General features: G+C 40.9%; 1 protein-coding gene across 1 annotated transcript in view; it reads left to right on the forward strand.

Annotated features, from left to right (window-relative positions):
• LOC136867049 (uncharacterized) overlaps positions 1–15,137 on the forward strand; it is a 717,985-nt gene that overhangs the window by 632,195 nt on the left and 70,653 nt on the right. Inside the window, exon 6 of the mRNA XM_067144156.2 lies at positions 3,946–4,160. Coding sequence (XP_067000257.2) covers positions 3,946–4,160 — 215 coding nt within the window. The remainder of the gene's footprint in view (positions 1–3,945; positions 4,161–15,137) is intronic.

Here is a 15,137-nt window from a genome sequence, read left to right on the forward strand (position 1 = left end):
CCTAAACTTGTTCCCATATTTACTAGGACATTCTACATATTACTAGAAATATAACCCTCACGATAAGCTAATCATTAAGGGAAAAAAAATGAGTCGTCCGGGAATTTAGCTCCCCTGAATTTACTTCAGCTATCTAAAGATCAATAAAATTTCCATATAGGACATGCATTATCTTACAACATTTTGATATTTACAAAAGAAAGCTAATCCTATCCCCCGGTTATATCATGCTTAGAAATTAAATTTGGACATCACTCATCTGTTTGGTGGCCGTTGTTTCTCCTTCCACGGGAGACCCATGGTGAAGTTCTTAGTACTCCATGACCACTCGGTAGGTGGCGGGCGTGCAGTCCTTCATCCCTGGTCCATACAAGTCCGACATCCTGGGGAACTCGTTCACAGCTGAAATCTTACAGTAATCCAAGATGGGTACACTTTACACTCGTCACACGGCCTCTATTTCAGAGTTTACACCCACGAATAAGACGGTCTTTCAAACCACGGCGGGCGCGTTCACAGTAAGAATCGGGTGGCTCACAAGACTCGAGCCCCTGATTCAAAGTAACACTTTGGGTGATACCAAATTATGAATTTCACTGACTCATTAAACCGGCACTGTCTCAGCCGTATTCTGCTACTTGTTTGTAAATTATGCTCGCGGAGTTACTAGTTTGACACGCAGCACAGAAACAATTCACCTAGGCTCGTTTGGCCTCCCGTTCACTTCACAAAGGCGTGCTGGACACAATAGCACTTTCAATAAGCGGTCAAGGGTTTCTGACTGTAAACTGGAGCACCGCGGGACACAGTGTCCGTCTCAACGACCCGCATGAACAACTGTCTCTGCAATGGCCTGCCCGGCCTATATTATCTTGCCCGCCGGAAGCTTGGGGGCGTCAACGTTCACGGTTCATTAAGAACAAGAGCTCCTTTCATACCAAGAATTGAAGAAATTTAAATAGTGCATCTTGTAGCCCTCTGTCTCCTCTTTCATTTGAGCAAAGCGTGCTGGACCTACGATCGGCAGTTTTTATGTAATTTGCTTCCCGCCTTTGATTAATTCATTAGCGTCCTCTGGAGGGTGGAGTCATCTTTGAGCGCGACTCTTAGCTTGGGTGACGCTCTTGTATACACATGTGTTAGCGATATGTCACCGCTGGACAGCTGGTGACCTCATTTCTTCCCCTGAATAAATTATTACATATTTTTAGTCTGGGAACCGCAGAAAATTCCGCTCTATTCAATGGTGCGTCTCACATAATTTTCCTATGTCTGGATCAAAAATATCATCCCATTTTTACGCGCCAAAATCCGACGTTGGCACCCGTGACACGTGCATAAAAAACCGGAAGTTCCTTCTGTTGGTTTGGAACTCTGGGAAGCTAAGCCACACCTCGGGGCGTATCTGACTACTCCAGCATCGCGTCCCCTTCTATCTCTCTCTGCAAGTTGAGAGCGTATTTCCGCGGGGGCTTGGCTCTTGCCCTGTCCTCCCTTTGTTTCCCAGGCGCTCCTTCGCGGTTTCCGTTCTGGCCGGACGCCGCTCGATCCCCTTCGCCCATACTGCTACCAATGACGCGACCTTTAGGAGTAATTTTAATGAAGTAGAAAGGCCCACATCATTCCCATGAGCTGTACAGGACACTGTACGGTTTCAATATATATATATATGCATGTATTTATTAAATTTATCACCAAAATTGTATTTTCACACACCAGTTGCTGTCATTCTGAGAGGGCAGAGTTACGGTGATGGAACCACAAGCTCAGTCGCTTACATTTCTTGTGCCAAATATTTCACTTTTATCTTTCCTATCCTGGTCAAGATTGGTTCTTTTCTGACTGCAAATGTATAGTAGAAGGACTTTCATTCTCACGATTACGTCGATCCCTTCATTCTTCGAAGGTTCGAAACTCTTCGTCTTTCTGCTATACAAGCAGAGTAAAGAGAGGGTGTTTATCTCTTTCGTCATCGTCCGGCTCCATGGCTAAATAGTTAGCGTGCAGGACTATGGGCACAGAGGTCCTGGGTTCAATTCCCGGCAGAGTCGGGAATTTTAACCATCATTAGTTTATTTTGCTGGCACGGGGACTGGGTATTTTTGTCTTCATCATTTCATCCTCATCACGACGCGCAAGTTGCCTACGGGTGTCAAATCAAAAGACCTGCACCTGGCGAACCGAACACGTCCTCGGACACTCCCGGCACTAAAATCCATACACCATTTCATTTCTTTCCTCACTACCACACACACGCGTGAGTCACATTCCATGCTGAACAGAGGCCGTTCTTCCCTTGCACTTCACATACAGCACACAGTGGATGTATTGCTCCTCAGCTGTAACTGGAAACCAAGCCAGTGCAACATGACCTTCGAAAATTTCGCTTCCCTTGACGAGGATTTGAACTACGGCAGCCTTGCTGAGAAGCTAGCGACCAAGTTTCGCGGTTCTCACGCCCGTTCTCTCAAATAATTATTCTTTCATATTACTGAAGTTTACTAGAGTAACACTTAGCCACGCTAAGAACTCAAGGGACATCCTCCTAAAGAAGGTGGTGTGTTCTTATAGTATGTTCCTGTCCCCAGAGATTATTATTATCATCATCATCATCATCATCATCATCATCTGTTTACCCTCCAGGTTCGGTTTTTCCCTCGGACTTACCGAGGGATCCCACCTCTACCGCCTCAAGGGCAGTGTCCTGGAGCTTCAGACTCTTGGTCGGGGGATACAACTGGGGAGTATGACCAGTACCTCGCCCAGGCGGCCTCACCTGGTATGCTGAACAGGGGCCTTGTGGAGGGATGGGAAGATTGGAAGGGATAGGCAAGGAAGAGGGAAGGAAGCGGCCGTGGCCTTAAGTTAGGTACCATCCCGGCATTCGCCTGGAGGAGAAGTGGGAAACCACGGGAAACCACTTCGAAGATGGCTGAGGTGGGAATCGAACCCACCTCTACTCAGTTGACCTCCCGAGGCTGAGTGAACCCCGTTCCAGCCCTCGTACCACTTTTCAAATTTCGTGGCATAGCCGGGAATCGAACCCGGGCCTCCGGGGGTGGCAGCTAATCACGCTAACCACTACACCACAGAGGCGGACGTTTATTATTATTATTATTATTATTATTATTATTATTATTATTATTATTATTATTATTATTATTATTATTATTAGCGTATGGCACTACACACATATATGATAAGTACACAAAATATCATCGCAATGCATATATAGATACATGAGCAATATGTGAGCAGATCTCAGGAGAAAGTCTGGCAGCCAGCTGCTGACGTTCAGTTCAGTGCTGGTATTCGAATCCAAGTACTTCTGCAGGGGCGCCACAAATAGGAATCAACTTCATCCCATTCCCAAAGATGTGTGTCAGTGAAAACATAGAACACCTCATGACGAGTATTTTTTATTAAAAACCTCATATGTAACGGACATTTATTTTTACATATATCAGAAAGAAAGGGTATTAGTTCATTAAAAACTGTGTCAAACTATGTTAAATAATTGTATCAATGAATATTATATTATATTGTAAACAGCAATTTGCACCAATTTCAAAATATTCTTGTATTAGTTTTAGAAAAACATCATCATACATTCTCTGCTCAATGTTGACATGAAATAACCAGACCATATTTAATTGTCAATAACCTCTATCCGAACTTCCCTTATCAAAAAGAAACACTTTTTGTAAGGGAAGTTCCCAGTAATTTAATGTTGTTCATGAATCATTAAAGAAAATTTTGTTGAAATTTGCATATGAGGTTTTAGAGTAAGATTAGTCTCTCTGGCAGCCTCCAAATGGGGAAGCACAAATGGATACATTTCTTTCCGTATTTTCATCATTTATTGATATAAGAAGTGTAATTAAGAACACTGAATTTCGTACTTTATGGTATAGTAAAGGGAACAATATTTTGATATGCTTGCAGCGGACGGTGACTTGACGGGCGAGGAGACCACGTCCGAGCAGCAGGAGGAGACGAGTGATGCTGGCGACAGTGGATTAGGCACCGAGTGCGGCGTGGTGCAAAACTACACATCGTCGGGGCTGGCGCACTCCTGGCCCCTCATGCGCATTATCGGCGGGCGTCCCGCTACTAAGGGGCGCTGGCCGTGGCAAGTGGCCGTCCTCAACCGCTTCAAGGTACTGCACAATTTAACTAGCAGTGTTAATGGTGTTGGCCAGTCTCGCCTTAGCACAGGGACGACCACAATATCGCATCAGTGTGGTAACATTTTATGTTTAATCCAGGTGGACAATGAAAGTAATTATGAGCTTACACCAGTGAAATCCAAGACCTTCCCTTGGTATGGACGACGTAGGGTTGTGTGTAAACAGAATCACTATAAAGAACTTAGCTAAATATCTATCACAAAACTAATATTATTCTGTTCACTTATGGGGAAGTTGAAGACTCAAATCAGACATATGAAAGCTACGAATCTCGCAAAGATCAGGAACAGCGAAGATGGGCATAAGTGGTGGTGGTGGTGGTGGTGGTGATTATTGTTTTAAGAGGAAGTACAACTAGGCAACCATCCTCTATATAACACTAATCAGAGAGAAAACATGGAAGGTGTCTGACACTTCGAAAAATGAAGATATCGGCCAAAGGAAGACAAGGGCCAACGAAGGGCGTGAAAATGAAAGACTCCCTAGCCCTCGCAAATCTAATAGCGCCGGGGTCGGAAAAGAACAAGAGTTGACCGAGAGAGGTCGGATAGGATAGATGAAAGTGAGGAGCCTGGCACAAGTAAGTGGAAGCAATGTCAGAACTCAGCTGAGGGCCCCGTGGTCACCAACCCACGCTCCAAAGTTCAGAGCCCCTGGGGCCCCTTCTAGTCGCCTCTTACGACAGGCAGGGGATACCGTGGGTGTTATTCTACCGCCCCCACCCACAGGGGGAAGATGGGCATAAGTAACGTATATAAAAGAAATTCATGAACTAAGTTACTATTCTTGTACTTCATAACAGGAAAACTTACGGGTCAGTTTCTTAAATCTATTATAAGTGTCCTACAGCCAACTGTGCGGGAATTGGGTATTTGTCGTCTTCTACTGGATTCTTGGAAACCTAACATGATTTTTTTTTTACGTCTCACCGACACAAACAGATCCTACGGCGACAATGGGACAGGTAAGGCCTAGGAATGGCAAGAAAGCGGCCGTGGCCTTAGTTAAGGTACAGCTCCAGCATTTGCCTGGTGTAAAAATGGGAAACCATCTTCAGGGCTGCCGACAGTGGGGTTCGAACCCACTATCTCACGGATGCAAACTCACAGCTGCGCGCCCCTAAACGCACGGCCAGTTCGCCCGGTTAAAACTCTTTGATTCAATAATTCTGTATGCATCCAACACAGGAAGGAACATAATTTCAGAAATATATATCGGCCTAATTCAGTCTGCTTGTGTCTATTTCTTTCGGCCTTACAAAAAATATGGTGACATTTGTTATGGATACAGTTAAACTTCGTTAAGACATATTATACTCTTAGCACCTAGATTATTTTCATTTCCACTACCACGATTCCCAAATTTAAATTGGTACGCATTCTACAAATGTAATGCCTTTGCTGACGGGACCTAGTGTTTACACTGCACTAAGTTTTCTGGTATGGGCTAGAGCAATTTTGTTGCTTTCATAGATCTGTCTCTGTCTTATCCTTGGCTTTGACAATATGAAAGTGACTAAGGTATGAGCGATGGTAGTAATGCCATTCCTTACGCAGCCAGTCCCTGCTATGAATGGTGTGAAACTGTTGCTCATAGGGTCGGTTGGTGCATGCATTTCATTGGGCTTGGCAGACTGATATGTAATAGCAACTTCTGGCTCAGTGAGGAAAGCAACGGGAAAGTACCTCACTCCTCATTTCCCTAGTACGCCTCTTCAGTGATACCTAGGCCATCTATGACAGCTCATGGTGGAACTGTTGAGGATCCAACCAGCCTTCGGGCTGATGACTAAACTACAAATGTAAACATTTGTCCGAATGGCCTGCATCTTTCGAAACACTTTTCCTTTTTCAGTCCTGCATCCAATTTGTTCTCTCCTAAACCTGCACTGTTCAACACTGGCATTTCTCAAGCGAGAACTCTGAGAGTATCGACTCGTCTTTTTCTTTCCCAATTAAATGATGTTCGTTCTACATGTGGACCGAGCCCAGTATATCGGGTGGATGCCCTTCCTGACGCCAACCGTGTATTCGTGATCTACGTGTGTGGGGGGACTGGTAGTGTGGTATGTTGTGTCTATGTAGAGATATGTATTATGACGAACACAAACACCTAATCCCCTAGCTGGAGGAAATTGACCAGACGCTCCTAGCTCTCCAATCCACTGAGAATCGAACCGAGAGACTTCTGAACGGAAGCCGTTACGCTGAATGTTCAGTCGAAAAGCCGGACGAGTCTCGAGTGACAAAACACATGTTAAGAGAAGTGATATTGATGATGCTTGTTATTTAAAAGTCTAAGGTCATCGGCCCCTTTTAAAAGAAGAAGGGTAGCGTGTTGTATTCGCGATGTCTTAGTTGCATATTAACGTAACAAGAAATATGTAAGAGATAAATAATTGGCTAGAATGAGGATTGCTTTTTCAAAACCATCACATGAGTTCCGTAAAAATGTAAACTAGTTAGGAAACACAGTAATGAAGGTCAGAAATATATTATTTGGCAAAGAAGACAAGAATTTTTTCTAACTTTTGAATTTGTTCATCATGATCAGTAAACATCATGAGGGCAAGGTTTATAAGATCTACTACGGATCAGTAATCACAACAAATTACTGAAGAAACAACTTCAAATTACGCATTTTAAACGACTTTGCTTTGTCATTGGTTGCAGATTGCAGTGGAAACCGAGTAATTTACAGTTTCAGACTTCGTCAGAACAATACACTAACAAAAGCGTTTCTAAATGTATACATTGCACAGATAATGAATGAATGAATGAATGAATGAATGAATGAATGAATGAATACTCTCCTCTCCCAGTCACAGAAGACTACCATCTGGAGAGAGAATATTCGTTTATTGTAATTTAAATGTACATGGAGTTAGTTTTGGTACGACAAAATACCAAAGGTATTCCAATTCATAAAATTTTACAATAATGTTTGAAATAGATGTTACATACCCAATAAACATTAATTATACTACATATGAACGGACGAAGACAACGAACAGAATCCCCCCTCCCCCCCAGTCACGGATGACCACCAACTGGAAGACAGAACATCCGCCCGCCGCAATCATCGATATCACATGCCATTAGTTTTGTTTGTTTAAAAAAATTACCAGACTTATTCCAACTAACAAATTGTCACAACTCTTGATTAAACTATAATTTACTGCTACAGTACATATCCTCTGAACGAATTTAGACATATCTTTGAAAGTTAGACAATTTTATCCTTTTGAGGTATTTCTTGAATATCAACTATCTAGTCCAGGATACCTATTTCTTAACTACGTGTAATTTTCTATGTTTTCATCTTCTTTACATTTCTTTTCCCAAATTCCTTTGATTATATATATATACATATACGTGTGTGTCCGTATATTTCACCTTGCAGTCACAAGTACCCACCGCAGACCACTGGTGTTTGTGTGTGGTAGTAACCTCGAATCTCCCATCGCGTACTATAGTGGTTGCGTATTGGTAGCTATGGTGGTGTGGGAGATGTGAGGGTTGAAAGTGGCCGACTTCGTCATTTAATGTATTAAATTGAGTGAGAATGTACTGAAAGGATCGGAGTCAGAATGTGCTCTAGAAAGCTGTGATGTGTACTCCTTGATTTTATATACCATCTATGATTCATCTGGCAGGAGTATGGTGATCTCATAACCGTAACGGTTTGCAGACTGAGTACATCTGTGCGTATTTTCTGTAGTTATTGAATATAAAGCAGATAGTTACTGAGTAAAAGGTTCACCAAGAAAAATGTAATTGAGGATGATTCTCCCGAACTCGCATGCTCTGGAAAGAGCTCTCCTCCAAGCAGCTCTAAACGAAAGATTGGGTACGTAAACAGTGTAAAGGAATCAGTGGGTTCAGGTTAATTGATTTAGAATGATTGACTACTACAGTAAAATTGGCATGTGTTTGTAAGCAGTATGGTAACAGCAGCTTGGAATTTATAGTACTGCCATGACAAATAGAATACCTAGTGAGGTTACTCACAGAGTTCAAGCGTGCTCCCACAGAGCGGCGCTAGTGAAGCTTAACACCAATGCTACACGTTTAGCTGTTTTACACTGATACGCAAATAATCAAATACAACATATGATTAATACTCTCAGAGAGTTATAAATAATATTCTTAGTCCCCACGAAGAAATATCTTTGAACTTTAATAAAAGAACACACGAAATAAATTGAAACATTACGAAAAGCGAAAGCAATATTGTGCTTTTCATACTTAAAGAATACTTTTTAAGCAGAGTACATTAAACATACACTAGATTGTAAATGACACTTCACACTTTCCTGAAATAAATTAAATGAAGTAAATTACTCGCCAAGACTAGTTTGAGGCAACTTTCGATAGTTTAGGAGTAGAACTAGCAGATTGTCGAGCTTGCAGTTCTCTGCGGATTGCTCTCGCTCTGAAGACGAATCGGCAATTTAAATAGTGGTAGACCAGTTTTGGAATAATGTCCAAAGTGCGTTCAATACAAGAGCCAGCTCCTGATGGCACAACTGAAATCGCTTCAATCGAGTCAAGACACTAGTAAATAGTATCGCCCCACATTAAATTGAATCTCTTCCCTTAGTTTAACCTCGCCGAATATAACTATCCCGTACCGTTTATTCTCGTCCATTTCATCCTTAAAGTAATCTGAAATAACACTTGTGCAATGAGGATTTACATCATAGGGACATTTAAGTACTTTGCAGAGTTTCCTTAAATGGCTTTGTATAAGGGAAGATGTAACAAATTATGCCGCAGACAGTGCTATATCCTTTAGGTGATTTTATTCTAAGTAATAAACTCTCTAATAGAAAATCACTACTGTACCTCATACCATTGGGAGATTTGAATTGGCATTTCTTTAACATTTTGTCTATAATAATTTTCTGCTTCTTACTAAGACATTTACAATGTTTAAATTGAAATTCTGTGATCTTAATCTGCCCCTGTAGGAAATAATCCTAGCTTTGGCTGAGGAAAGACTGCATTTAGCTCCCATTAAATTAAGAGTTGCATTTTTAGTCACCTTTTGAGAGACAATATTGTCTTTTCGGCATCGGTAAGGGAACTAGACTGACCCTGAATTTGACTACAACTAGGCTGACCTTGAACTTCACTGCCTACTGTTGTCATCACTGTTTCACTCACTTCGTGGTTCTTGTTCCTTATCCTGTTGATACTGCCCTCACTCCTTTTTCTACTGGGTGCCTTTCGCGATTTTACCTCAGTGGATAGGTATTTAGGTAAATTTGGAAATATACGAGGCACCGCTCCTGGTTTTAATTTCCACCTCACACGAGGAAGTCCAACGTTTTCTCCATTCACAATGAAACAGTCTGGCTTTATAATTATCTTTTCGCGGAATAACTCTAGCCCACTTCGCAAGCAGATTATTTTCTTTTGGCGGTGTAAAAAATCGCTTCCTTCCGTAACCCGATTTACAACCAGGAACGATACAGTACGGCATTTTCCCGAAATAATAGGAAACTAGTTGATTGCACACACAAAGCACTGCACAGATACTAACATAGACTTTCAGAAAATATTAAAACAAAGAAATAGGCGTTAAAATTATTACCACGACTTCTCGCCGACAGTTTGGCGCACGTGTTGTTGCAGGTGGTTCTTTGTGACTACAGCGCCACGCTCCGGCAGGGCCACCAACTACAATGTTCAGAGAGCGGAGTGATCACACTTGGTATTCTATTCGTCATGGTATTGCCAATATTGCATTCAAGACCTCTGTCTCAAACTTGGTACTACCTGCACGAATACGGATATCTTCGGATAAATCCGTGGATATCCACGAATTTAGTCTCTTGACGGGTGAAAACTGTATAGAATTGCGGATAATTTGCTGATAATTTCCATATAATGATGTTTATTTAGTTTTCACTCAACTATATTCTAGACATCTCGACAGGTTAGTCTTTCATACATTTCATGCAGTTATTTTTGGTTGTGGTGAGGCGATCCTTGACATTTGTATGGGAGAATGGTGATATATAAAGATCCTTGAGTCCATAAAGCCTAAACTCTTAGCTAAACCTAACTTACTTCGGCCCGCAATCAGCGGAAGGAACGAACAAACGTTCCGAAAGAAAACCGCTCAATATGTCTGTAATTGTCGCCAGAGGAAAACCTTCAGAAACTGTACTGTCACTGTACGGGTGTGCCAGGTATCAGACCTATCGTATTATGTTAACAGATCTAGCTTTTTCAATACCTTGGGTGCAATATAGTCAAATAGTCGCAAAATCCGCGGATAACCAATCGCGGATGTGGGGGCGGATGAAGAAAATGCGAATGTGGGGCGGATGCAGATGCCCATGAAATGAAATTTCTTAGAACTGCCCTTCAAAAGACACGACTTGATCACGTAAAAAAGGATGATATCCGATCTAATCTAGGTCTAAATGCATCGATGGAGGAAAGACTTAGGTCTTCTAGACTTAACCCGCCAATGCACGGGTTGGGTCTGTGAGACCCATGCGCTGGTATTTCCAACATTTTCTGATAGACGGTGATAGCTGCATACTTCCGCCTTCTGCTACCTTCCTTTTATCACCGGTGTAGTATTCCTGCAGACGAACATGGAAGTGATTGCTTTAGTACGTGAGCAGTGGTAAGTTAAAGTGCTCTGTGGGCCTGTGAGACCCAACCCGTGCAGTCGTGTAAGTTTTTTTTATCATCAGCATTTTAGTCTTTCCATATTAACCGTGTACATAAAGAAGATTATAGGGTGATTATTATTTAGCGTCTTTTCCAAATTCGTAGTTTAGCTAGCCTGGCTGTCTTTCACCTTAGTTCCTTGGGTTTTAAGTACAGAGGTGAGACTGAAAATGGGTTGACCTAGTCTAATGAGTTCGTTTCTTCGTAGGTCTAAGAAAAAGGAGTGTTATGATGTCAGCAATCCACGTGATATGGAACGAGTTGCCGCATTATTGGAGGAACCATTATCAGATGATGAAATTTACTGTGGTTTTCCTCTCGTCGATGCACAACGACGATAAAACTGAGGAAAGTATAGAAGGAAAGAGGAAGCCTGTAATAGTCACATTCTATAATTCAGGTAAGGGTGGTGTAGGCTGTGTAGACGAAAGGACGGCTCGAAACTCTATAAGTTGGAGAATGGTCATCTTCTATGCGTTGCTGAATATTACAGGCTTTAACGAATATTTAATATTCAGAGCCAACAACACTAACTCTCCGGACGCAAGGAACAGAATAATATTTTTTTTGAAGAGACTCTTGTTTTTTCTAACGGAAGAACAAATAAGAGAAAGAGCTGTCTGAATATATCTTCCTAAGAGCATTCGCGATACTGCAAGAAGGATATCTGGCTTGACGGCAGAAGAAGGGCGTGAAAATACAGAAAATAAGAGGACGTCGTGCATACTGCAAGTCAGAAAAGACCTGCTACTCGTGCTGTTTGTGCAGAAAGTAAATGTATCTTGAACCCCCCGTATTTGTGTGTAGTGAATGTAAAGCTAAAATTTGAATGTTCCAGTGAACATTCTGGATCGTGAAGATTAGGTTATGACGACTTCATAAATTTTGACTTGATAAGTTCTGAATTTTGTGATCAAATAAAATATTGTGTGTAAATTTGCAGTGGTTAGAGAATTGCTTTGTAAAATGTTAAGTAAGTGTTAATCATCAAAGGTTTTGTGACGGCAATGTGTTTATGATGTTATCGGAATAGGAGGGAATGAATACTGAAAATTAAAATATATTAGCATACTATAAAAAAGAAATATGATGATGGGTCTGTGAGACCCAATCCGTTTACTCATGTAACTTTTTGTGACCCGTGCACTGGCGGGTTAAATGGTTTGAGCATGTTAAACGAATGAATAGCACAAGGTTACCATGTGCTTATTTGGAAAAGTGAACAACGCGTAGAAGACCAGCAGGAAGACCAAGAAGAAGATGGATGGAGCAACAGAGGGAAGACGTGAAGGAAGAGGATGGAATTGGGAATCTGCCATGGACAACAATCTTTTTGATTAGGCAACTTTGGAAGACGCTCGTTTTCAAACACCCTACCCGGCTCGCTGGAAGGGCAAACCGATGATGATGATGATGATGATGATGATGATGATGATGATATCCGCGCAGGCTCTAACTGTAAGGCCAATGTAAGGCTGTGTTATGAATTATGGTGCATTGGTACAGGAACGGAAGGGATAATTTATTATGTGGTGAAATTAATATTTTCGTAAAAAGTGTACGGATAAAAGTAAAACGTGAAACATTGAAAAGTAGAAAGTGAAAATTAGACAGTAAAATTTTATAGTGAAGTTTGAGAAGTGAAAATATAAAGAGGAAAATGCCAAATCGGAAGAGAGAAATTTCACAAACGATGCGCGGAGAAATGAAACCGAAGAAGAAAGAGGAGAACGTCTGGCATTGCTACGAGGATATTCTCAACTGAGCAGAAAAAACAACTTGAAAACTCTAACAGAATTATTCAATTCACTAAGTCTGCCTGGTATACCTTCGCATATACTGAAGCTAAAAATTGGATTGCCAGTTATAATATTACAAAACCTTGACGAAATTATGTAATGACTAGGGCCCGGATTTAAAAAAAATGCATATGCGCATATGCAAATGCATATTTCGAACGTTACTGCATATTTTGAGCGTTAGTGCATATACGGACATATTTTTCTCTTATGTGTGCTCGATTACCTAAGATTTCTGAAAAAAATGAAAAATTGAATAACCTTTGTATGTTGTACATCCTTTGACAACATGAGAAGCCTTCCCTGATCACGGAAAACGCTTTCAGTGTCGCAATACAAGCTGGTAGACGGATAATGACGCTTTTCGCAATAGCTATTTCCTTCTTTCTGACATTACTCTTTCCTCCTCCTTACAGTAGCCTCCCGAGATTTGCTTAAACAAGTGCGTTCATCTGTTAACTTGCTCTTCGTCTGCTGCAGTATTTCACCTGATCAAACTGTAAAAATGCCTAAATTTTTACCAGAAGAATGTTCCGAGCAGTCAGTGTCAGTGTTCAAGTATTACCCATCTACGTCCGTCGACGTAGATCGATAATTTTCAGCGTAAATTAATTCTGGCCGACAACAGAAAGTTATTGACTCCTGAAAACATTGAAAAACTGTTGGAACTTACTGACATGCATCATTTTCCAAGGAATTAAACATGTTTATCAATTTAACACAGAGTTAAAATTAAATAATGCGTCTGGTAATTGTATTTTATTTTATTTTTAGTGCATATTTTCGTGCATATTTAAAACATTTTTAGTGCATATGAGCATGCATATTTTCAGAGTTTTTAGTGCATACGAATCCGGGCCTTAGTAATGACACATGGTTATGCTTAAAACAGTTCCTTAACAATATCAATAACGCAGTAATCCTAACCGGCAAAGAAAAAGGAAAATTGGTTTTCATACCAAGAATTCCATTGATCTCGAATGATTTGTCATTTTCTTTCAGACGATTATAATTTCCAGTGAGATAGTATGACTATCAATAAGGGTGAGGGTCAAACGTTCCACTATTGCGAAGTTGATTTGAAAGATTCCTGTTTCTCACATGGTCGACTCTTACGTTGCTTTCTCACGTGTCTAACAAGAAGAAAATCAGTGTGAAGGTGTCTACCACTCATACGCGTTATAGAGACAAGGAAAGGAAATAATTTGTATCCACTATATGGTTCTATACGTAAAGGTACAATCCTAGCATTATTCTGTAGTTGAAATTTAAAACTGTAAAACAAAATAAAAACCCGTTTAAAGGTGGCCGACGATGGCCTACTTGTTCCGTCACCATGGTTGGTGCTCAAGCATCTGAGTTATCCTCGTCAGTATAGGTCCTTATCTGGGATGCCATTCCTATCATTCTCGAACTCTGACTGCCCACGGCATGTATCTGTGCATTTCTCATGTGCAGACAAATGGTTGAGCCGGATTTCCTTTTTTTTTTTTTAAAGAACAACTGTTAGTTTTATCTCGCCGAACTTCTGAGGAGAACAGAAAGATCATCCGACAAGAACAAATAAAACCATGAGTAGCGACTTAAATTTAAGAAAAAAGTTCGCAGGTTAACTGGTAGCAAAAACAGTGAAAGAACTTCTCACAATGGTCATACAGAACATTATATCCAGGTGGCTATCAAACAACAGGTCCTGTCACGAGTTCGGAAGGTAAATTTGCTCAAGGAGCTATCGGAAAGTTATACGACAGAGAGGTTTGGAATGTTAAGTGGATTCACAGACCCCCATTTGCACTGGATCCTCCACAAACATAACAAATGCTAAGCATCTCTTCCACAACTAGGGCTCTAGTAAATTCACATCGCACAACACTAAGGAATATAACTCGGTTCGAAACTATAACCCAATATTTTTTCATTCTCATTTCTGTTTCGCTGCTGTGTCATTCCTGATCATCAAGGTACTTCCGGAAGTACTTGACCTGATTTCTCCTTCATTTCTTCGACTTATAACCTTCCTAGATTGCTTAGAAGGTAGACTTGTGTTGTGCGTGCCTTGCCATGGTTGAGATGGTAAAGAAACACAACGAATAGTTTAAAGCGAAAGAAACGTGAAAAACTTCGATTTCAAACAATCTATATAAATAAAATTTTAGGGGTCCGCTGTCTGTAATTTCTTTTGTTTTGCCAATTATTCAGATCAACGCAAGACCGAATCGGTGGTTTTTACTTCGTCGTGTCTGTTTGTTTGTCTGTTCCAACATCACGTCGAAACGGCTGGATAGATCTCAACCAAACTTCATATTTAGAGTATACTCATCCAGGGAAAGGTTTCTATATGCATGTCATTTTAAAATCTTTGAATAGACGGGGGGTTTATAGGAAAACCAGAAGGGTTTTCCTCCATTTTCTCTTATACTATTGATTTTATGTAAACTCCGTGGACCGTACGTGAA

Source organism: Anabrus simplex, chromosome 1, assembly GCF_040414725.1.
Source record: "Anabrus simplex isolate iqAnaSimp1 chromosome 1, ASM4041472v1, whole genome shotgun sequence".
Classification (NCBI taxonomy): Eukaryota; Metazoa; Arthropoda; class Insecta; order Orthoptera; family Tettigoniidae; genus Anabrus; species Anabrus simplex.